Source organism: Phacochoerus africanus, chromosome 8, assembly GCF_016906955.1.
Source record: "Phacochoerus africanus isolate WHEZ1 chromosome 8, ROS_Pafr_v1, whole genome shotgun sequence".
Lineage (NCBI taxonomy): Eukaryota > Metazoa > Chordata > Mammalia > Artiodactyla > Suidae > Phacochoerus > Phacochoerus africanus.
Genome location: NC_062551.1, coordinates 96,204,255 through 96,227,219, shown reverse-complemented (window position 1 = coordinate 96,227,219; position 22,965 = coordinate 96,204,255). Strand labels below are relative to the sequence as shown.

The 22,965-nt window shown below is 46.8% G+C and overlaps 1 protein-coding gene across 1 annotated transcript in view; it reads left to right on the top strand.

The window, feature by feature from the left end:
• Positions 1 to 22,965, top strand: part of CEP192 (centrosomal protein 192) — a 126,132-nt gene that overhangs the window by 88,807 nt on the left and 14,360 nt on the right. Inside the window, exons 25-43 of the mRNA XM_047791468.1 lie at positions 31 to 156; positions 401 to 544; positions 945 to 1,008; positions 1,391 to 1,530; positions 1,626 to 1,718; positions 2,304 to 2,422; positions 3,710 to 3,886; positions 5,072 to 5,162; positions 5,322 to 5,498; positions 9,216 to 9,476; positions 9,735 to 9,847; positions 12,680 to 12,789; positions 14,261 to 14,411; positions 16,507 to 16,682; positions 17,155 to 17,278; positions 18,489 to 18,594; positions 19,281 to 19,488; positions 21,159 to 21,238; positions 21,976 to 22,071. Of these exons, the coding sequence (XP_047647424.1) occupies positions 31 to 156; positions 401 to 544; positions 945 to 1,008; positions 1,391 to 1,530; positions 1,626 to 1,718; positions 2,304 to 2,422; positions 3,710 to 3,886; positions 5,072 to 5,162; positions 5,322 to 5,498; positions 9,216 to 9,476; positions 9,735 to 9,847; positions 12,680 to 12,789; positions 14,261 to 14,411; positions 16,507 to 16,682; positions 17,155 to 17,278; positions 18,489 to 18,594; positions 19,281 to 19,488; positions 21,159 to 21,238; positions 21,976 to 22,071 (2,556 nt within the window). The remainder of the gene's footprint in view (positions 1 to 30; positions 157 to 400; positions 545 to 944; positions 1,009 to 1,390; positions 1,531 to 1,625; positions 1,719 to 2,303; positions 2,423 to 3,709; positions 3,887 to 5,071; positions 5,163 to 5,321; positions 5,499 to 9,215; positions 9,477 to 9,734; positions 9,848 to 12,679; positions 12,790 to 14,260; positions 14,412 to 16,506; positions 16,683 to 17,154; positions 17,279 to 18,488; positions 18,595 to 19,280; positions 19,489 to 21,158; positions 21,239 to 21,975; positions 22,072 to 22,965) is intronic.

Here is a 22,965-nt window from a genome sequence, read left to right as displayed (position 1 = left end):
GTTTTATAAATCCCCCTTTTTTCCAATTAGGTGGAAACAGAAAAGAAAGATGTTCTTGATTTTGGTGACTTGACTTATGGAAGTTGGAAAGCGTTGCCGTTGAAACTAATAAACAGGACTCATGCCACCATCCCAGTCAGACTTATTATCAATGCTGTAAGTACCAGTGGTACTTGGTGACGAGCCTAGTCATGCTTATCATCAGTGCCTAAGTACCGGTACTCAGTGACAGGGCCTTTACAGAGCACATTGACTTGGAATTGCAAATACAGTGGTAGCAGCCTGGGTTACTGTCTCTTAGGAAAGCATATTCTTCTGTTAAGGGTCTGTCAGCACGGTTACCATTATACCAGCATTATACCACCTGCTCTACTGAAGCAACCTCTCCCCCTCCTGACAGAATGCCATGGCCTGGCGCTGCTTTGCCTTCTCCAAGGAGCCCATCCACGCAGCTCTGAAGGTTCTTCCTTACGCCGATGTGGTTGCTCAGCTGACAGCCCCTTCTGTGATCAACCACATGATGCCCGCCAGCTCCGATGGGCAGGTGAGCCGGGCATAGAAGGGCTAGGGTACAGTTAAGCTGGAAGTTTAGTTTCCAAACTGCTGTTCTCTTGTTAAGATTTTACACTTTTTTTTTTGTCTTTTGTCTTTTGTCTTTTTGGGGCCACACCCGCGGCATATGGAGGTTCCCAGGCTAGGGGTCTAATCGGAGCTGTAGCCACCGGCCTACGCCACAGCCACAGCAATGCCAGATCTGAGCCGCATCTGCAACCTACACCGAAGCTCGCGGCAACACCGGATCCTTCATCCACTGAGTGAGGCCAGGGATCAAAACCACAACCTCACGGTTCCTAGTTGGATTTGTTTCTGCTGCGCCGCAATGGGAACTCCCAAGATTGTAATCTTAATTGTCAATGTATATTCAAAATTTTTTTATTTTACAGGATCCAGAATTTCTGATAATTTGGGTTCTTTTCCGTAGTCCAAAGAAACAGATCACTTCTTCAGGTATCGTGTTTATATTTTATGGAAATTGCTTTTATTCTGTAGCTAAAATCATACCTACATATTCCTCTGTTCGTATATCTGTCAAAGATTTACTGTAATTTGTGAAATATATTGTTTTGAGAATAGGCAGAGGGTCAAATCTGTCCAATTGTGGATAACCCAGAGAAGCACCACTAAAGACTTTTGGGGTCTTTTCTGTTGATTGATTTTATTGCATCTACCAATCAGATGCTGTCTTCCCGTTTTTCCTCCACTTACTTCTGTTCCTCTTTGAGTTCTTTCAAAAATCACTTTGCTTAGTATTTCACATGCCCCTGATTGTGTAGTGTTGGCCTTAGAATTAAATAACTCTAGTATTGGACTAAAGGTGTGACTTTTATAGAGATTCTAGACTCAGCAGAAGAATTCTTGGCAAGAGTTGATATCGAGGTTGATAGTCCAAACCCTACACCAATCATTAAAAGTATCAGTCTTCGAGCAAGAGCAGGAGTAGCCAGGATCCATGCTCCGAAAGACCTCCAGGTACCCAAGCTCTGCTCTGCCATTCCTTTATGTTCAGGTGGATTACATTCCAAGTGTCATGTGTTTTTAAAATGCCTGTTTTACCCCTCCTGTAGACCATGCACTTGTTGGCCACTGTGGCTTCCTCAACAAGGCAGTATTTACCTTTGAAAAATGCTGGGAATATTGATGTCTGCCTGGATATCAAGGTAAGGATTTGTGCCAGAGGCTGTAACATATCCCTCAGCAGTGAGACTGTGACTCCTGCCTCCTGAAGGCTGCTGTGCTGCCTACCTTGTCCGAGCTCCTGAGGTTCACACAGGAGCGACCTGCCTGGTGTCAGAGCTGGTGTGAGTGTCTGAGGGTCATTCAGGAGAGTCCTGCCTGGGGCTTGGAACTGGTGCTTTGCGAGGAGGAAGCAGATGGTCAGGAGCTTCAGCTGGGGTGCCTGAGGTTGTTGGTAGAAGAACTGAGTTCTAGACTAGCCCCCACAGGTGGTGTGTGTCCTGTGTCCAGGTGGAGAGAGGACAGTGACCCTGTTGTAGATGTTGTATCTGAGATGTGTGGGTGTCTGAGGGGGTGTCTGTGACCCGGAGATGGCGATGGGGTGGGAGACAGTTTGTTCTGGAAAAGGAGAATGAAGTATGCTCTCCAAGAAAGCAAGGTGGAGCATTGATGGATGAGCAGGAGGGAGGTCATGTCACAGAGAGAGGGTCGAGGAGGCGGGAGCGAGCGTGAGCAGAGGTGTGTCTGCACCACCAGGTAGCATCTAGTTACACTTTGGAACTGTCTAGATCCCAGGGCAAGGAAGCCACTTGTCAGTGGATCCAGAGAAGCTGTTCCTCAAACCAGGAGAAGAACATGAAGTGGCGGTTTCGTTTACTCCGGAGGATCCCGGAGCCTGTGAGGAAAGGTAAAACTTCTGTGGCGGCCAGTTATTTAGATGTACTGGGCCCCCAGCCTCAGGACAGAGCACGTGCTTCTCTCAGCCACACGGCCCTCTCCTTGAGCCTCACATTCTGCTCTTTCTGTTCACTCAAAGTCTCCTTAAAACAGCGGCCTGGAAAGTAAGAAATCCCTGTTTTCACGCATTTTCTTTTTCTTTTCTTTTTTTGTCTTTTTTTGCCATTTTTTGGGCTGTTCCTGCAGCATATGGAGGTTCCCAGGCTAGGGGTCCAATGAAAGATGTAGCCGCCGGCCTATGCCAGAGCCACCGCAACTCGGGATCCGAGCCACGTCTGCGACCTACACCACAGCTCACGGCAACGCCAGATCTTAACCCACTGAGCAAGGCCAGGGATCAAACCTGCAACCTCATGGTTCCTAGTCGGATTCGTTAACCACTGAGCCACAACAGGAACTCCCTTCACACATTTTCTGACTCAAGTAAATAATACCGTGTCTGTGTTGGTGTTTTTCATTCGCTTTTTTCTCTCTCCAAAGAAACCATGCATTGTCAGTTGTTAAAGATGCTTTTCCTCATCCCTTCTCCAGGCCGGTGACTTTTTTTTAGGGCCACACCCACAGCATATGGAGGTTCTCAGGCTAGGGATTGAATCAAAGCCATAGCTGCTGGCCTACATCACAGCTATAGCAGTGCCAGATCTGAGAGGTCTGTGACCTATACCATAGCTCACAGCAATGCCGGATCCTTAACCTGCTGATCAAGGCCATAGATCTAACCTGAATCCTCATGGATCCTAGTCAGATTTGTTTCCACTGAGCCGTGATGGGAACTCCAGGGCCAGTGACTTTTTGATGCCCAGATCTTATAATGTCAGGGCACCCTTGTCACCAGCATTTGAACTGCTTGATAGAGTAGCTTAGCCACTGCCCTGAGATACACATGGTCTGTATCCTGCTGGGTCCCTGAGCACCCTGGGGAGGGGGGCGGGGGGAGCACTGGCTGTGCCACTGTTAACACTTGTGTCCCCCTCAGGCTTTCCTCAGCCCTTCCAAGACCTTCCCCACCAGGCCTTCCAGGCCCTTTCCAGACCCCCAGACCCGCCCCCCACCCGGCTTTGCTCAGCCCTTCACAAACCCCTGCCATCTTCTAGGGCCAGATGGCTCCTTCCTTGTCTGCATCCTTGGGGTGTAAGCTCCAGGGGTGGGATGGCATTGCATCCTCAGCACCCAGCTCAGTCTCTTGGATACAGGCATTGAGTTCTACACACTGAACTTAGATGGTTTTGTTTGTTAGGATCTTGAAAATATTTGTGCAGCCATTTGGGCCTCAGTACGAAGTGCTATTAAAAGGTGAAGTAATTTCTTCAGGAAATCAGTCTCTGACACCTGGATCTTGCTGCTCTGATATCCCACCAATTTTATCAAACAAGCAGTTTCTGGCCTGGGGTGGCATCCCTCTCGGTAGAACCCAGTAAGTACGTGTGTGGCCTCCGCTGCCAAGCCTTTGTTGCCATCGCCTAACGCTCATTGTGACCATGGTAATAGAATTGAAATAAAGTTACCTTCCATTCCTTATTCCTTCTGTCATCACTTCCAATTTTCTAATTAAATTTTCACCTATTTTAAAAATACAAGCCCCCAAAATTGGGTGTTAATTTTCTTGAGGTCTTGGGTGAATTCTCTGCTGATGACGAAACTTAAGCAATTGGGAGTGTTTTTGCTCTTCTTCCTGCAGTCTGGCAGAGAAATAGGCATTGCATGGGGTTCAGGAGCTTACAGCCTGGGTGACGGATGGCATGTGTTCTTTACGCAGCTCTAAGTACAGGCTTGTCTTAGCATGCAGAGTGGCTGTGACTTTGGGGTGCTGAGCCCCTCAGTAGCTCCTGTGCCAGCGCAGTCAGTCTCTAAACACTGCACATGGCTTTAGTTGGCCTTGTTTTTATGAGAAAAAGTTTTTGAGAAAGTCTTTCCTAGTCAGTGTGGCTTTGCTCAGGTGTGCTGATAACTGAAGGTCTTAGATTTTATTCTAAGGCTAATTAAACTCAGCAGCCTTTCCCTTTTAACAGACCACAGCTTAAATAATTTAACTGCCAGTTTTCAAAATTTGAGTAGAGATTTATTCATGTGTTCCCTGTTCCCCAGTGAATGGAAGGTTCATATACTTTCAAAGATGTAAGGATTTTCACACTCCCAGCCATGGCTCTGCATGTATCTATTCTACTTGCATTGTAACTTTAAAAATAAGGTTAATTCAGTATGCTGTTTAAGAGACTGCTTTGTGCAAATGAGCCTCTCGGAGTGAAAAATCTGGGCAGTGTACTTGGGACCCTTGTTTCCACAAAAGGTAGGTTTTGGAGCTAAGTGCGGTATTGATTTAATGACTTAATGAGTTTGTTAATCTGAGTGTTCATTTATTACTGCTGTTTTATAAGACAGATAATACCTAACATATAGTAGAAATGATAGGGCAGCTGAGGAGCCCCAACCGGAGAGATTAAACCAAAAAGCTCCTCTGAGAAGGTGAGTCTTGTGGGTCTGTTCCCAGTCCCAGTCAGGCCACTCCCCACCCCACAGGCCCTTTTAGTTGCCGTTGTTTTTATGATGGTAGCAACATCCACAGAGGAAAACCACCTTTACAATGTGTCTTTGTTTCTAGGCTCCAGAAATTGGCTTTAAGAAATAATTCCATATCTACCACCCAACTCTTAAGACTGCTTATTAGAGGACAGGACCAGGATTGCTTTCAGGTTTGCCAAATTTTGTTGTTTCATGTTCCATCTAGATCCAGAACACTTACACATGGGCACCATCTCATGTTTTTCGTATTTGAAGGGTTCACGTTAGGGTTCTGGCCTGTTTTATTTGTGCTGCTGCTGTTTTATGCACAGATTGTTTCTCCCTTGTAGCTTCAGCACACATTTGGTTCAGAAGAGCGACTTACCAGTAACTGTGAGATCAGAATTCGTCCAAAAGAGGACATTTGCATTTCTGTGTTATTTGCACCTACTCGATTATCATGTATGTTGGCCAAACTAGAAATTAAACAACTTGGAATTCGATCACAACCAGGCGTTAAGTTCACGGTAAGATAATTTTATTGCTTTTTGTTCCTTCCATGGAGTTTATGACATGTCGTGACTATTGGCTAAATACTAGTAAATTTTACATACTCTGCTTTTTAGAAGTCAAAATATGTGGTTACCTAGAGGTAGAAACAAATCAGGGAGTAATTGTTTACTTTTTAGAACTGTCCTGTTACAAAGGCAGCTGCCATGGTGTTCCTATAAGTCACAGTCTGTTCTAATGCTTGTAAGTTTCATTTCAGTTGTAAAATTTTGAAATGTACTCAACTTTTCAGGAACCCATTTTTTGGCAAGTCCAGATCCAACTGTTTAAGACACTGACTTTCAAGTACATCTTACTCTTCCCATTCCCCAAAGTATCTCTTGACACTGCTTGTTCCAATGCCCTGGGGACAGTAGGGATACAGGGGCAAGAGCTTTGCAGTTTGTTTCTTCCCAGCATGATTTGCAAAGACTCCAAGGCCTTTCTTTAGCTGGATTCAGAGCCCTGAGAGAGAAAGATGATACTGTGGAGAAAGGAAAGGAGAACCTTAAAGCTGAGCCATTCCTGGCAGTGGGACTTGAGCTGAAGCTTTGGTGCAGTTCCTAGTGTCAAAGAAGACATGTGAGGGAGTTCCCATTGTGGCTCACTGGGTTAAGAACCTGAATAGTATCCATGAGGATGTGGGTTTGATCCCTGGCCCCCACTCAGTAGGTTAAGGATCTGGCGTTGCTGTGGCTGTGGAGTAGGCCAGCGGCTGCGGCTCTGATTTGACCCCTAGCCTGGAAACTTCCATGTGCCACAGGTGTGGCCCTAAAAAAGAAAAAAGAAGAAAAGGTCATGTGGTAAATTACAAGATTAATAAAATATCTGAAAGGTTTTTGTTTGGTTTTGTTTTAAAGAGTGGGTGTTTGTGGCAAATCTAGCTTTGTCTGACACGAGCTAACATGCTCTGGAGCCTGCACTTGGTACATGAGCTGGGCTGGGCAGTGTGAAGGTGCACAAGGCCTGAGGAGCAGTGGTTCTCACCTTACAGGGGACATTTGTGGTTGTTGCCTAGGAGTGGGGAAAGTGCTCTGGCACCTGCTGAGGGCAGGCTGGGGTGCGGCTGACACCCCATGGTGCATAGCACGCCCACATTGGCCACCCCAGCCTGGCGTCCACTGTGCTAAGGTTAGGAAACCGGCCCTATGGGAAGAGTTTTTCTGGTCGAATCTTTGGGTGTGTGGACATCAGTCACATTTTGAGTTGGCAAAGGATTCTTTGAAACATTTTAATTATTAGGAATGAGAGATGGTTTTTAAGGAGTGCATCGTGACGGGTAGGGCAGTGTGTTTCCTGGCAGGGTGCCACTGCCCTACCTTCTCACTTACAGTGGGGGTTCTCTGGCTCCTTCCTCCTGGTGCTGAGCCCTGTTTAAGCCTGGTCCCTCAGGATGGCACACTGGGGGCCTCCCTTCCCCCATATCCACCACCTGCATGGGTCCTCTCAGGCCTGAGTCCGTGCCCACCATCTGGCGTGGGTCTTCTTGGGCCCGTTTGAGTCCTGGGCTCTCTGGTCCCTTTTCCCACTTCTCTCTGACTCTGCAACCCAAAATTCATAGGGTTATATCATCATAGATTTTTCTGCCCCCGCCCCCCCACAATTTTTCATGTTTAAAATTCAAAATTACTGGGAATTTGAAAGAATCACATGGTGAACACTCACATACCCCACCACCTACATTCTACAGGTAACATTGTGCTGTATTTTGTCACATCTAAAAAACTTAATGGAGTATACCTGATTTATAATATTGTATTAGTTTCAGGTGTACAACAGAGTAAATCAGTTAAATATATATTCCTTTTCAAATTATTTTCTCGTATAGGTTATTGAGTAGAGTTCCCTGTGCTATACAGTAGGTCCTTGTTAGTCATCTATTTTATATATGGTAGTATGAATCTGTTAATCCCAAACTCCTAATTTCCCCCCCCCCCATTTCTCCTTTGGTAATCATAAATTTGTTTTTGAGATCTATGAGTCTGTTTCTGGTTTGCGGATAAGTTCATTTGTATCATTTTTTATTAGGTTCCACACATAAGTGTATCATATGATATTTGTCTTTCTCTGGCTTCACTTGGTATGAGAATCTCTAGTTGCATCCATGTTACTGCAGATGACGTTATTCTATTCTTTTTTATGGCTAAATAATATTCCATTGTATGTATGTATGTACCACATCTTCTTTGTCCATTCCTCTATTGATGGACATTTATGTTGTTTCCATGTCTTGGCCATTGTAAATATAAGGGTGCATGTATCTTTTTGATTTATGGTTTTCTCTGGATGTATGCCCAGGAGTGGGGTTGCTGGATCATACGGTAGTTCTATTTTTAGTTTGTTGAGGAACCTTCATACTGTTTTCCATAGTGGTTGCACGAGTTTACATTCCCACCAACAGTGTAGAAAGGTTCCCTTTCCTCTGCATCTGCTCCAGCATTTATTGTTTGTAGACTTTAAAATTTTATGGCTGTACCCACAGTATATGGAAGTTCCTGGGCAGGAATTGAATCTGAGCTGCAGCTGTGGCAACACCAGATCCTTTAACCACCATGCCAGGTTGGGGATCAAACCTGGACCTCTGCAGCAACCTGAGCCACAGAGGGAACTCCATTTGTAGGCTTTTTGATGTTGGTATTACATTTTTAACTGTCCATCAATTCATCTTTTTTTTTATGTATTTCAAAGTAAAAACACCAGTATGTTTCATGCTAAACACTTTTTTTTTTTCTTTTTAGGGCCACACCCGCAGTATAGGAAAGTTCCCAGACCAGGGGTCAAAACGGAGTTACAGCTGCTGGCCTACACCACAGCCATGGCAACATCAGATCCGAGCTGAGTCTGTGACCTACACCACAGTTCACGGCAACGCCGGATCCTTTACCCATTGAGTGAGGCCAGGGATTGAACCCGCATCCTCATGGATCCTAGTTGGGTTCCTTAACCACTGAGCCACAAAGGGAACTCCCGTCATGCTAAACACTTTTTAAGCAAGCACATCAATACTAATATCTTTATTAGTCCAAATTTATCATCTAAGCTTGGTTTCCACAACAGTGAAATAATTATTCTTGGCATATTGGAAAGTAATTTTGTAGCTCTTTGATTTGGATTCCCTTCAAAACATAATCTTTAATAGAATGCTGGATCAGAAGCAGGATAAACTACACAAAGGGTAATAATTTTAATTGTAGTAAATCTGTATTTATATTCTTCTGACTACAATTTAATCTTCTACTCTTTGCTTGCATTAACAGTAATTTTTTTTTTTTTCCCCACTGTACAGCAAGGGGGTCAGGTTATCCTTACATGTATACATTACAATTACATTTTTTCCCCCACCCTTTCTTCTGTTGCAACATGAGTATCTAGACAAAGTTCTCAATGCTATTCAGCAGGATCTCCTTGTAAATCTATTCTAAGTTGTGTCTGATAAGCCCAAGCTCCCGATCCCTCCCACTCCCTCCTCCTCCCCCTCCCATCAGGCAGCCACAAGTCTCTTCTCCAAGTCCATGATTTGCTTTTCTGAGGAGATGTTCATTTGTGCTGGATATTAGATTCCAGTCATAAGTGATATCATATGGTATTTGTCTTTGTCTTTCTGGCTCATTTCACTCAGTATGAGATTCTCTAGTTCCATCCATGTTGCTGCAAACATAACAGTAATTTTGGATGTATATATTCTGTGCTTTCAGATACCTTTGTCTGGATATGGAGGAACAAGTAACCTGATTTTGGACAATGTTAAAAAATTATCTGACAGTTACATGGTAACAGTGAATGACTTAGTGCCTGGCAAAGAAAGTAGAATTGTTTTTTCTGTTCGTAACACTGGCTCTCGTGCAGCTTTTGTTAAAGCAGTAGCTTTTAAGGATTCTCAGAAAAAAATTTTGCTGGATTCTAAAGTATTAAAGATTGTTCCAGATACATTTGTGCTCAAGGAAAGAACACAAGAAGTAAGTATAAAAGTCTTTGCACTAAAAATATGAACTCATTTTTAGGTTGAAGCAATAATTATATATTTTATGGCTGAAAGTTAAAATCATACTTGAAAGTAATGTAGGATAGAAGGACTTGTCTGATCTTGGAAATGCTGTTTATGTGCATTTGTGTCTGGTGACTGTTCTCCTGTGACAGTTTTTTCAGAGTAAAATGATTTTGTTAGCAATATTTATTATATTTACTCCTGATTTTTTTTTTTTTCTCGGCGCCAGGATGTTACTATAATATATAATCCATCAGACAGCGAAAGCAATTATAAAACCACACAACTATCAACTATATACTTTTTTGGTGGAGATGAAATTTCAAGACAGCAGTTTCGAAGGTGGGTTATGTCCCTAAGACCACTGTGAGAACTATTCAGTGGAAACAATAGCAGCTTTAAAAGTGGTTGGGATTGAGAATTTAAGGGACATGCTTCACAACTTATTCATGCTCTGGTGGGTGTAAAATCTCGGTAAAGTTGGGGTGGCTGTTATGCTACCTGTAGGAGAAACTGGTGGAACTACTGCAGGACGCTTGTCCCCTGACTTCCTGCAGTGCTCCTTTCCAGATGTGCCCCTCTCCAGTCCGAGTCCTCAGACCACTGAGTGGTGGTGCAGAAGAGTGTCAGAAGATTTGGGAGCTACTAAAAGAGTACACAGTGTAAACACACCTGACCCGGGACGTTTCTAGGAATGCTGAGAATTGTTTGAAAAGATCAAGCTGTATTTTACAAATATGTAGGTCTTTAGTTACTGAAACGTACTTCTAAGAAATTAGGTACATCCAGTTAAATATGGTTTTAACATGCTCGAATGTTGTCAGCTGTATACTTGGGCCCAGGTGTGGTTAGACATTCTTGTGTGTCCTTGTCTCACAATGTGAGATATGACACTCCTGCCGATCTGGTGAGGAGGGTGTCTTTACCCTGAGCCAGCCCGGGCCTGGACCGTCTCTCCTCCTCCCTATCCTTTGTGCTTCACTGTTTCACTCTGATGCACAGTTCAAAGCATTGTTCTCGTTTTAGTCTGTTTTTTTCTTTTGGGTTTTGTTTTTTTTTTGTATTTTTATTTTACTTTTTAAGGCTGCACCTGTGGTGTATGGAAGTTCCCAGGCTAGGGGTCTAGTTGGAGCTGCAGCTGCTGGCCTACGCCACAGCCACAGCAGTGTGGGATCTGATTTGCATTTGTGACCTACACCACAGTTCCCAGCAATGCCGGATCCTAACCCACTGAGTGAGGCTAGGGATCAAACCCACATCCTCATGGATGCCTAGTCAGGTTCTTAACCTGCTGAGCCACAGGTTCAGTTTTAGTCTGTGCAGGACTCTGAGAATGTTTTAAGAGTTACGTTGTGACTTGCTCTGAGATGGTAGCACAGACACCGTGTGAGGAGCTCAGCTTCAAACCTGGTCTTGTTTCTCAGTTGAGCATCTTAGAAATAGAAGCTGACATTTGGAGAAATTAGAACACAAGGCTCTTTGGTTTTCCCCCTTTCTCTTAGGTTTACAATCAGCGATTACTTCATAACTCCTTTTTGCCATTAATTTATAGTAATGAGATTTCTTTGGTTGTGACCATCTGAGAAGTTTTTTTTGTTTGTTTTGGGTTTTTTTTTTTTTTTTTCTGGTCTTTTTTTAGGGCTGCACCCACAGCACATGAAAGTTCCCAGGCTAGGGGTCGAATCAGAGCTGTAGCTGCCGGACTACACTGCAGCCATAGCAATGCCAGATCCAAGTGACATCTGCAACCTACACCACAGCTCATGGTGACACCGGATCCTTTAACCCACTGAGGAAGGCCAGGAATTGACCCTCTGTCCTCATGGATACTAGTCAGGTTCGTCAACCACCAAGCCACGACAGGAGCTACAATGAACATCTGAGTTTTTTTTGTTTTTTGTGTTTTTTTTTTGTTTTTTTGCCTTTTCTAGGGCCCCTCTTGCAGCATATGGAGGTTCCCAGGCTAGGGGTCGAATTGGAGCTGTTGCCGCTGGCCTACACCGGAGCCACAGCAGCAAGGGATCCGAGCCACGTCTGCAACCTACACCACAGCTCACGGCAACACCGGATCCTTAACCCACTGAGCAAGGCCAGGGATCAAACCCGCAACCTCATGGTTCCTAGTTGGATTCGTTAACCACTGGGCCACGACAGGAACTCTGAACATCTGAGTTTTACAGAGATGTTTACATTTCAGTTCTCTCACTTCAGAATTTTCTAGAAGATGTCAGACGAAATTATATGGTAATTTAAACATTTTCTTCTTTTGTCTTATTTGTATGACTTTCTTGGCATGGGGTGTTTTTTTTCTGAGACATGTTCTAACTGACCAAATTATCACAAATAATCACAATGTGTGACCTGAAAAGAACCTAATTCTTTCTACTTTTCAGTTAGAGAGTTCTTGTGTGTGTGTGTGTGTGTGTGTTTTAGGGCCACACCCAAGGCATATGGAGGTTCCCAGGTTAGAGGTCGAATCAGAGCTGTAGCCACCGGCCTCTGCCACAGCCACAGCAACAATAGATCCAAGCCTCGTCTGTGACCTGTACCACAGCTCATGGCAATGCCAGATCCTTAACCCACTGAGTGAGGCCAGGGGTTGAACCTGCATCCTCATGGATGCTAGTCAGGTTCATTAACTGCTGGGCCATGACAGGAACTCCCAGAGAGTTCTTACTTTAATTCGTAACTGAAACTGGTGATGGTACTACCATGCATAACTTTCAAGAGAGTTTTCTTTTCTTTTCTTTTTTTTGTCTTTTTGCTATTTCTTGGGCCGCTCCCATGGCATATGGAGGTTCCCAGGCTAGGGGTCGAATTGGAGCTGTAGCCACTAGCCTACGCCAGAGCCACAGCAGCGTGGGATCCGAGCCGCGTCTGCAACCTACACCACAGTTCATGGCAACTCCGGATCGTTAACCCACTGAGCAAGGGCAGGGACCGAACCCGCAACCTCATGGTTCCTAGTCGGATTCGTTAACCACAGCGCCACGATGGGAACTCCTCAAGAGAGTTGTCAAAACAAGTTCTCTTTTTAAAATTACTTAGATTGGAATTTACGACATCTGTGTAGTAATGTACTGTGATGTCAGTGGGACTGGCAGGTGCGCTAATAAAATCTGACAAAGGGTGTTTGAGAAGCACAACCCTTCTGAATATACCCTCTGCTGGCAGAGCTGTGCTGCAAGACCCGGGGCTGGTGAGGCAGGCCCTGCCGGCGCACAGTGTGCTACAGAACATCAACTTTGCCATGGCCTTCCAGGATGAGCTACAGGTCACTGAAGGTAAGGAGCTCAGGCTGGGTTGAGGTTTTGGGGTCCAGGCACATGAGAGTGCCTTGACAGGACTGCGCTTTGGGGTCTGGGAGGGCACCCCGCTGAGGACACCACGGGCCAAGGTGCAGAGGGAGCTGTGGGTTCAGACTCTCAGGACAGCCAGTCACACCCTCAGTGGCCTGCGAGGGCCTGAGACGGAGTGGAGCTGGGCTTCATGGTCTCTGGGTGCCAGGTGGCCTCTTGGGTGCTGGCTTCCATGGGGGCACATTGTGTCCAGGGCAGGGAGGAAGCAGCCCCACTTGGTTCCCTCTCAGCTGTACACTGGATCCTACAGAAGGTGGCAGTTGAACTTGTTACATGATTATTTTGAAAAACAGTTGTTGGAGATTGTCACAAGCATTTGTAGTGATCTTTTGCAAAATGTGTAATTAATGTGGCAAATAATTTCAGTTAAAACTTTTTTTTTTTTGTCTTTTTGTCCTTTTTAGGGCCGCACTTGCGGCACACGGAGGTTCCCAGGCTAGGGGTCCAGTCAGAGCTGTAGCCGCTGGATCCTTAACCCACTGAGGAAGGCCAGGGATCGAACCTGCAACCTCATGGTTCCTAGTCGAATTCATTAACCACTGCACCATGACGGGAACTCATATGTACAATTCAACCATGTTCTACACAGTTTCCTGTATTTATAGATTCGGGTGGGAGCTATACAGTGATTCGCCTCAAGCGCTGTCTGATTAGGCTGCATATGGCGGTAATGCTTGTCCTGCTGGTTAAATATTCACGAGACACCACTTAGGAAGGGTGTGCTTCCAGTCTCTGGGCTCAGATTCCTCCCTGCTGAGTGGAGATGGCACCTCCTTGGGAGATGTAGAGGTCATAGCAGTGCTGGCCCACTGTGCCTTATAGGGGTTTGTTAAAGCTCCCAGCCCTGAGAGAGCTGTTCCTGGCTTGTACTCAGGGGCCTGACGCCCAGGGAGTTGAAAGAGTTTGCCAGAGGTCACAGAGCTGTTGGCTAGGGCCAGAACCTGAGCTTCCCATCACTGGTACTGAGCCATAGCTTTATTTTATTTTATTTTTTTTAATGTTTTTATTTATTTATTTTTTTGCCATTTCTTGGGCTGCTCCTGTGGCATATGGAGGTTCCCAGGCTAGGGGTCGAATCGGAGCTGTAGCCACCAGCCTATGCCAGAGCCACAGCAACACGGGATCCGAGCTGCGTCTGCAACCTACACCACAGCTCACGGCAACGCCGGATCGTTAACCCACTGAGCAAGGCCAGGGATCGAACCCACAACCTCATGGTTCCTAGTAGGATTCATTAACTACTGAGGCACTACGGGAACTCCCTGAGCCATAACTTTAGTCACTGGCCCCCAAGCTAAGAAAACATGAGGCAATGCGGAAGTCTATAAATGTCTGTTTCCCTCATAATGTGATTACCTGAAAATTCATGTATTTCAAACGTTATTTTCTATTTCAGTCTACGATCTTCCCCAGCGGCCCAATGACATTCAGCTCTTTTATGGAAATATGCGCAAGATTATCCTTTCAGTAATTGGCGAATTTAGAACATCCACTCCTAACAGAGAACGCCGTTCGCCTGCGTCCCGGGCTAGCTCAGAGCCTTCCAGGTAGGACTCACAGAGCACCTCTCTCCAGCCCTCCAGGTTATTTGATCCATTAGAAAGCTGATCTTTCCCATGTACTTATTGGTGTTTTTAATCTCAAAATGTGCATCTCACCTTTATTTTTAAGTTGAAATGATGCCAAATTTATAGAAAAGTTTAAAAATGACAGAGAACTGCTGTACACTGCACTGAGATTTCCAGTTGTTAACGTTTTGCCCTATTTAGCTTGCTGCTCTTTATGTATATTCACCATTTTTCTGAGCCATTTCGGAGTGGGTTGCAGGCAGGATGACCAGTTCTAGATGCGCTTTTGCTGCTCCCTGTGTAGCCAGGTGAGGGTGCCGATGTGATACAGGACTGCCACCCAGGGTCCCAATGACCTCCTGTGTAACTAAGACAGGAACCAGGAGCTTCCTCTTTGGTCTGGGATCTAATCTGAGATCACACATGCGTTTGGTTGGGTTGTCACTGAATCTGTTTCCATACCGAGAGCCCCTCAATGTTTCTTTCACAGTTGAGAAATCACACAGGGTTGGCTCATCAGGTGAGGCCTACAGATGCAAAGATGTTGTCTAGAACCATGCTTCATTAGGAACCTGGGGTGAAGCATGGGAGACCTGGGTGACTCGTGCTCCCCAGGTCCCCTTTACACCGTCAGCATTCCACTCTGGCCTAGATGTAACACGTCCGTAAGGTATGGGTGTCATGTGTCACACAAAGGTTACTATTTTAAGCACGGAAAGTCTATTTTATACTTTTTTTTTTTTTTTGCCACCCCTGCACCATGTGCAAGTTCCACCACAGTAACAACACCGAATCCTTAACTGCTAGGCCACCAGGGAACTCCTTCCCTGTACTTTTAATGTTTATTTTCTCCCAAGATAATCAAAGATAGTAGTTATATATATATTAAAAGTTATTTTGGAGTTCCCATTGTGGCTCAGTGGTTAATGAATCCTACTAGGAACCATGAGGTTGCAGGTTTGATCCCTGGCCTCACTCAGTGAGTTAAGGATTCGGCGTTGGCCATGAGCTGTGGTATAGGTCGCAGACGTGGCTCAGATCTGGTGTTGCTGTGGCTCTGGCGTAGGCCGGCGGCTACAGCTCTGATTAGATCTCTAGCCTGGGAACCTCCATAAGCTGCTGGTGCAGCCCTAAAAAGGCAAAAAAATAAAAACCTTCCTGAACTTTATTAGCATTTCTTACACTAGTATTTTGCCCAGAAGATTTTGTTGTAACTTTTTTTTGTTGTTAACATTTAGCCCAGTTATCATTATTCAGCTGTAGATACGTGAAGGGTTTTGTTGTTTTCACAAATTATTATTATTACAACTATTTTTATTTATTTATTTATTTTGGCTGCTCCACAGCATATGGAGTTCCTAGGCCAGGGACCAGATCTGAGACACAGTTGTGACCTATGTGGCAGCTGTAGCAACAGCAGATCCTTTAACCCACTGTGCCAGTCCAGGGGTCGAACCTGCATCCTGGTGCTGCAGAGATGCACTGATCTTGTTGTGCCACAGCAGAACCCCCATAAGTTTTTAATATTGGGTAGTTTTCTAGTAAATCTTTTTTTTGTTGTCTTTTTAGGGCCGCATCCACATCATATGGAGGTTCCCTGGCTAGAGGTCAAATAGGGGCTGAAGCTGCTGGCCTATGCCACAGCCACAGCGGCATCGGATCTGAGCCACATCTGCTACGTACACCACAGCTCACAGCAACGCCAGATCCTTAACCCACTGAGCAAGGTCAGGGATTGAACCTACGTCCTCATGGATACTAGTCTGGTTTGTTAACCACTGAACCATGATGAGAACTCCTCTAGTAAATCTTTTAAGAGACCTCAGATGGCATGCAGAAGTCAGAGCAGGAAAGAAATCACTGTGTATTCCAATTAAAAGTTAATATAACCTATACTCTCCTTTATTTTTTTATATATTACTTTAAGAATACACAAGAAGGATTTTTAATCAATGAAAAATATACATATATAATGCACTTTTAGTTTTATCTAAGTGTTTTTAGATTTATGAAAAATATAAAAATGTGACACAATCTGCTTTCTCATCATTTTTAATTTCTTTTCTCTCTCCAGTGACCCTGGCAGTTGTGGGAAGCATGGGGGTAACGTTTCTTTGGATGTTTTGCCAGTTAAGGGTCCTCAGGGCTCCCCGCTGCTTTCCCAAGCCATTCACCCACCTCAGGACAGATCGGTCTCGGAAGAAGTGTGGGCTGTGCAGCCTGAACACTTGGTCCTGGTCGCCCCTTCTTGTGAGTGTGTCCCCAGGACCCGGAAGACAGACCAACTCCATGCCGGTGGGACTGGTGCTCTAGGACCCAGCCTGAGCACTGCCCTCCCCAGGCTCTCACTCTGCCCTCCCCACCCAGAGGGCTCGTCTGGTGCCTGGTCTCTTTTACCCTTAACACTGATGTAGGTGGTCCCGAGCAGCACCAAGTCCAGTGCTTACATTCCTGCCCATGATAAGGCAGGTGGTAGCACTTTCCAGATTTCCTTCCTCCTCTTTGTTCAGTGTTGAACTTCATTCAGTATCTTTGTAGTTTCCAAGAGTAAATGAAGGTCTTGCTTTACCAGGAACTTGAAATTTCTGTAATTGGGCAGTTGGGAAAGCAAAATGCGTTGGTATTGTAGTGTATTTATTTAGGATTTATTTTTACTGTTTGTTAACCTCTCTTTTTCACTAATGCTAAGTGTAAGTAATACTTTATTTATCTGCCATCATAGATGATATGGGGAAAACTGGACGTTTCCAGATCATCAACCATTCTGTTAGGTTACTGAGATTTGAGCTGTACTGGCCGGCGCATTGCCTGACAGTGACGCCACAACATGGGTTTATTGCGCCAGAGTAAGTACGAGCTCCCTTTCCTCCGGTGTCATCACATACTGGCGTGGTGACTTTCTGGGGTCAGATAACAGGCTGTTTTCCTCACTCAGCAGAGTGGTGCAGCGCCAGCTTCCTGCAGAGCAGGCGGGGCCCTGGGACCCGGGGTGAGCTCCAAACCGCTTGCCAGGTGGGCCACACACACAGCCAGCCACACTCTGGCCTGAGGAGGTAGCTGGGAAGACATGGGCGCTTCTCAGTCTTCTGTCCTGCCTGCACCTCACTCTGCTGGGTCATCTGAGATGCTTTGCAGATGCTCCCAGACCCCCTGACATGTCTTCTCCAAGGGGTGTTTTAAGTCGAAAGGAAGTCTTCGGGCCACATGGCAATGAGTCACTGCCCATGTGCAGCCTGATCCTTGACGGACAGGCCTGAGCTCTTCAGCTTCTTGGGACTACTGCTGGGGTGACCCAGGATATGCTTGTCCAAAAGGGCTTCATATGTGGGAAGAACAGTGTGACCTTTGCTCACTTGTGTGAAACGATGGCAAGTGCACTTCAGAGAGTTGACTTGACCAAGACTGAGTTAAGGTGTGGGTGGGGACGCTCCCAGGAATCCTTCCTAGGACGAAAGCAGTCTGTTGAATGGTTGCTGTTTGCAGAGATGCGAGATGATGGCACAGGCTGTTGTCGGCAGCTGCATAGGAGGTGCTCCTGCTCTGCCCTTTGGGATGTGGGCACCGAGATTGCTCGTGTCCCTGGCCATTCCTCCTCCGTCACAGATGTGGTCACGTTGCCCACATTGTCTTGGACGTCCCTTAGCTCTGAAGGGAGCAGTGAGCACAGGAATCTGTGAAAAAGAAACCATCCTTCCCACCTCCCCCGTTCCCTCTGGTTGTGATGGTGCTGGCAATCTTTACCATCTCATGGATGGCTCAGAGCTTCTGTGCTGTCAGGCTTCTGTGCCAGAAATGTTTGCTTCGAATTGCTGTTTAGGTGGTGTTTCTGTGGGATTGTCCCTTTCCCATGAGCTTTGGCCTTAGGTTCTTGGGTTCGTGCCTCTCAGCTTGTGTCGGCTGCTGGGTCACCATGCGTGGGGTGACCTCTTGTTCTCTGCTCCTTCTGAGCAGTGAGGGAGCGTCTGGTCCCTAACACAGCAGCATGCACACCTCTGGTGGTTACCGCTGCGACAGGGCACAAGGGCCTGGCTCTCAGTGTCATGTTCTTCTTTTAAGGAGTAAGCTGCAGATTCTGGTGAGTCCTAACTCCTCCTTGTCCGCAAAACATGCAATGTTCCCGTGGAGTGGCTTGATCTACATTCACTGTGACAATGGGCAGAAGGTACTTTTTAAAATGTTTTTTAATCAATGTTTCTCTTTTTTTGCAGTTTAAGTGTTGTAATCTTTATTATAGCACTTACATTTCAGAAATCAAATCGAGGTGTCCTTTCTGCCCAAACATACTTACTTAAAGAGAACACTTGAGCAGGGTTTTCCACGTGGTCTGCATGAATCGGCTGGGTGGCTGGAGAGGATAGTGGGCCTCATGACCATCATTAGCATGAAGAAAGAGGGGTCTGGGGGACAAGGATAATGTCAGACATATACTCTGATATGTGAAGGGACTTAATGTTCTCAGTTCATCAGTCTTTCATCTGTTTGGCATTACTTTGCTCTACCATGATTTAAAAATAGGCATTTTGAGAATTTGTCCTGGCTCAGCAGTAATGAACCCAACTAGTATCCATGAGGACTTGGGTTCGACCCCTGGCCTTGCTTCTGGTTAAGGATCTGGCATTGATGTGAGCGGTGGTGTAGGTCGCAGACTCAGCTTGGATCCTGTGCTGCTGTGGCTGTGGTGTAGGCCGGCAGCTGTAGCTCTGATTTGACCCCTAGCCTGGGAACTTCATATGCTTCAGGTATGGGCCTTTAAGAAAAGAAAAAAAAAGATAAAAATAGGATTTTTTTTTTTTTTTTTTTAAACAACAGTTTCACTTGCCTCTTACCCTTTTGTGTGGCTCATTTCAGAAAATTGTGAAGGTTCAAATTCGAGAAGACTTGACCCAGGAAGAACTTTTCATTCGTTTAACCTCCAGTGCCCCTGGAGTCCTTTCCCTGGGACCTGAGCCCTCAGTTAGCCATCTGGTGAAACCGCTGACAAAACCACCTTCCACCAGGGTTGAGATAAGAAACAAGACTATTATTTTTCCCACAACAGAACCTGGTGAAACTTCAGGTATGGGATCGCAGGGTTACCTGATTCAAATGTCTACTCCTGTGTTGGGTAGAAGGCTCTCCACCTAGTTAGCCACGGTTCATGATGGGCGCAGGTGTCATTACTTCAGGTCATGATCAGGTAGTTGCTGGAAATCCTTCCAGTTATGGGCTGGATTGGGGGAAGCTTGAAACAGTAACACATGGATTCTAGGCTTCTAATAACTCTGTAGTCTAGGAGCCCTGGACTTTTCCTCTCATACCTCCAGCTCTTCAGACCAAAATTGCTGGGAAGTCAGTGGCTGAAGGAGAGAGGAAAGTGTCACTTAGGATGTGACAGTCAGGCTGTAGACCTGCCCACCTCCCCACTGTGGAGTGCCCACTGTGACGAACCCCGCCTCTGAGGGCTTGGGGTGTGAGAGAGCGAAGCTTAGTGTTGGTCATCCAGCCTCCTTCCTCAGAGGGCCCGGGAAGAATACTGCTTTGGCTCCTGTGTGTGCCCACCCTCCCTCCCCCGCCCCCCACAGTGTCTACAATTGTAGGTAAACCTCTTAGACAGGATCTGGCTCCTGGCCCCCTGTCCCTTGCCGTTCCAGCCCAGCCCTGATCTCAGGGCCATGTTTGGACTCGGCACTTCCTGATTGCTCCCCCCATCTTTCCAGCTCAGTTCCTGCAGGAGTTAGAGCTGATCTCTGGGTTCTCAGACCCCCAGGCCCCTGGCCCTCTCACGTTTCCACTGCCCACTCCTTCTGGCTCTGAGGTCTGTCACCCCATCCCCCTGTGTCCTGTGTGCCAGTCCCACCCTCATTCAACCCTGCTGTCTCCCAGCCCCTGCCTCTGCCCCTGGTGCTGTGACACCTCGTCTCCCAGCTGCCACTGAGAGTCTGGAAACTACTGTGTTGCCTGTTTCAGGGGTACCCCCTCCCCAGCTCCTCCTGCCGGGGTCTGTGCTCCCTTCCCTCATGTCCTCAGCAGTCAGCTGTGCCACTGCCAGCCCTGAACTTGCTCCTGTCAGGTCACTCAGGAGCTTTATTTTACCAAATCCAGGCCCTCTTGTGTCTGTTAGTTTATGCTCAACACTCACCCTCTAGGCACTGGCCCCCACCAGGTGCCCCCTCTGCCGTTTCTGCCGTCCTGAGCGCCAGCTGTCACCCCAGGCTCACCCAGGTTCCACATGTGGATGACTCACACGGAGCTCTTGTTGACCCATGACCCCACTTCTCCAGCCTCCTCTGCAGTGGCACCACGGCCGCCCACTCATTTGAGCCAGTTCCCTTCAGTCAAGTCTCTTCGTCCCTCTGTCCTCCTGTCCCATCCATCAGCAAGTCCTTCACTGACTTTGCTCCCTTGGCTCCAACTCAGGCCTGACGCAGGTTACCCTGTGCTGCAGTGACCTCAGCTGGTCTCTGCCTGCACCTCCCTTCACCCCGCAAGCCACCCCCTCCCTGCTTGGCACCTGCTTCAGTCCTTCAGGAGCTTTGCATCACACGTCCGTTAAATCCAAAGTGTAGCTGTCAGATAGGACCGTTTTAGGAAACAGTATCGTGTTAGGAAACAGTATCGTCCGGTTGGCCTCCTGGGGATTTAATTGCATCTGTTCCCTGTGATGAGGTAATTAGTACATGTTGTCACCGGAATCTGTGCAATTACTTAACCCCAGTTTGTTTGAGTTGTGAAATGTGTCCCTTTTAGGAAATCACCTGGAACTTGAGAATCACGGGGACACGCAAGTGCGATGGTACCTGTCATCTCTAGCCCCTCCTTATGTCAAGGTCAGTGCTAATTGCCTGGAAGGTGCTCTTTTTAATGTTTGAGTGTCTGACCTGTGCTCATAGCTGGAGGTTGTTGGCTTTTGCTTCTCCCCCTCCTGGGGGCTCGTCCTTGTGGGCGGGGATCACTCCAGGGTGGGGCTCTTTCTCACAGGCTGGCTCTGAGCTGTGCCTCCCTGGACAGTGAAAGGTGTGCTTTCTCCGTTTAGCACTGCCTCCTGCAGCCCTCAGTTTTATCTAGAATAACTTTATTTTTAAAAATATATAGACATGTTATTACAGCATGCGCATGCACTTTCCTGTCCTGGGGTCATGGGGGCACAAGTGCAGGAGGCAGAATTGACTTCCTTTGGCAGTGTGTCCGAGCCTCTGTGCAGACAGCCTGTGCTGTGTATGTGGTCACGTGTGGTGGGGGAACACGTTGGCCTCTCTGCCTGTTCTTCGTGCAACTGTAATGGTTTTGAGCCGAGACATCACTAAGACGTGTGCAGAGACAGTGCAGGACCCACTGACAGGGGACCAAGTGCTGGTGCTGCCTGGGGTCAAGTAGCAGGGTTGTCAGGGTCTCTGAGGAGGCGGCACCCCACAGACTATCACAGCCAGGGGTAAGCCCAACCCGGGGGTGCTTCTGGCCACCATGGAACAGGCTGGCTGTCCTCAGTGACCATGAAGAGAATGTGTTGCTGTGGCATTGACCCACCGACTCTGTTGTTTGTCCTGACTGTTGCCTCTCTCCATAGGGAGTGGACGAGAGTGGGGATGTTTTTAGAGCTACCTATGCTGTGTTCAGGTGTTCTCCTATTTCCGGTGTCCTGGAAAGTCATGGAGTCCAGACGGTGAGTGTGGATGTTTTCCCAACCTGGTAAGAACACAGTGTCCACTGCCAAGAGCACCTCGCTCATTCTCACCTGGGACCAGTGCTGCCCATGGCCAGGCACCTGCAAGAGCGGCCACGGTGCAGGGCAGAGCTCTGCTCCTGCCATGGGATGTCGCACTGAGAAACATGGCACCGAGCTCAGTGCAGCGAGTTACAAACTGATGTAAGCGCTTCGTCTGGTGGCATGTTGTCAGTGCTTAGAACACACTTCCAGTAGTACTGCCCTGGACAGCAGTTTTACCCACTAGCCACAGTCAGAAAGGTCTCCTCTTGCCACCTACCACTCAGTGTTCATGAGCAGTCAGCGGTGTCCTGGCAGGTTCTGATTTGTTATTATCGCTGACCTTGTCCCCTAGGGTACCCTCGGGGTGGGGGTGGGGGGCTAGTTGTTCATGTGGCCTCAGTGACATACTTTATTTTTCATTCTAAAAGCCAAACCTATCTAAACTATAGCATTTACATGGTATGTAGTACTATCAGAGATTCAGACTTAGAATAAGTTGTGGAATATAATGTGAACTCTTAACTGATGCAAGAGAAACTTTGAGCAATGATAGTCACAAACTCCGTGGCTTCACTGGGTCCAGAGGGGCTCCATCTGAGAAAGGTGTGCAGTTCTGCAAGCATCATCTGTTTCATTCCCCACATCACAGGCAGCAGAGCAGGGAGCACACATTGCTCAGCAGAAGTTCAGCGTCTGAGAGGAAGTTGCAGGAAAGCCCCCCCCCCCCCACAAAAGACGTCTTCTGCTGATGGATCAGGAGACCTGACTTTATTAGGAATAGCAGGACCCCCTACACTGACACACAGCTTCAACACCGCCCCGCTCAGAATCCCAGCTTGAGTGTGTGTG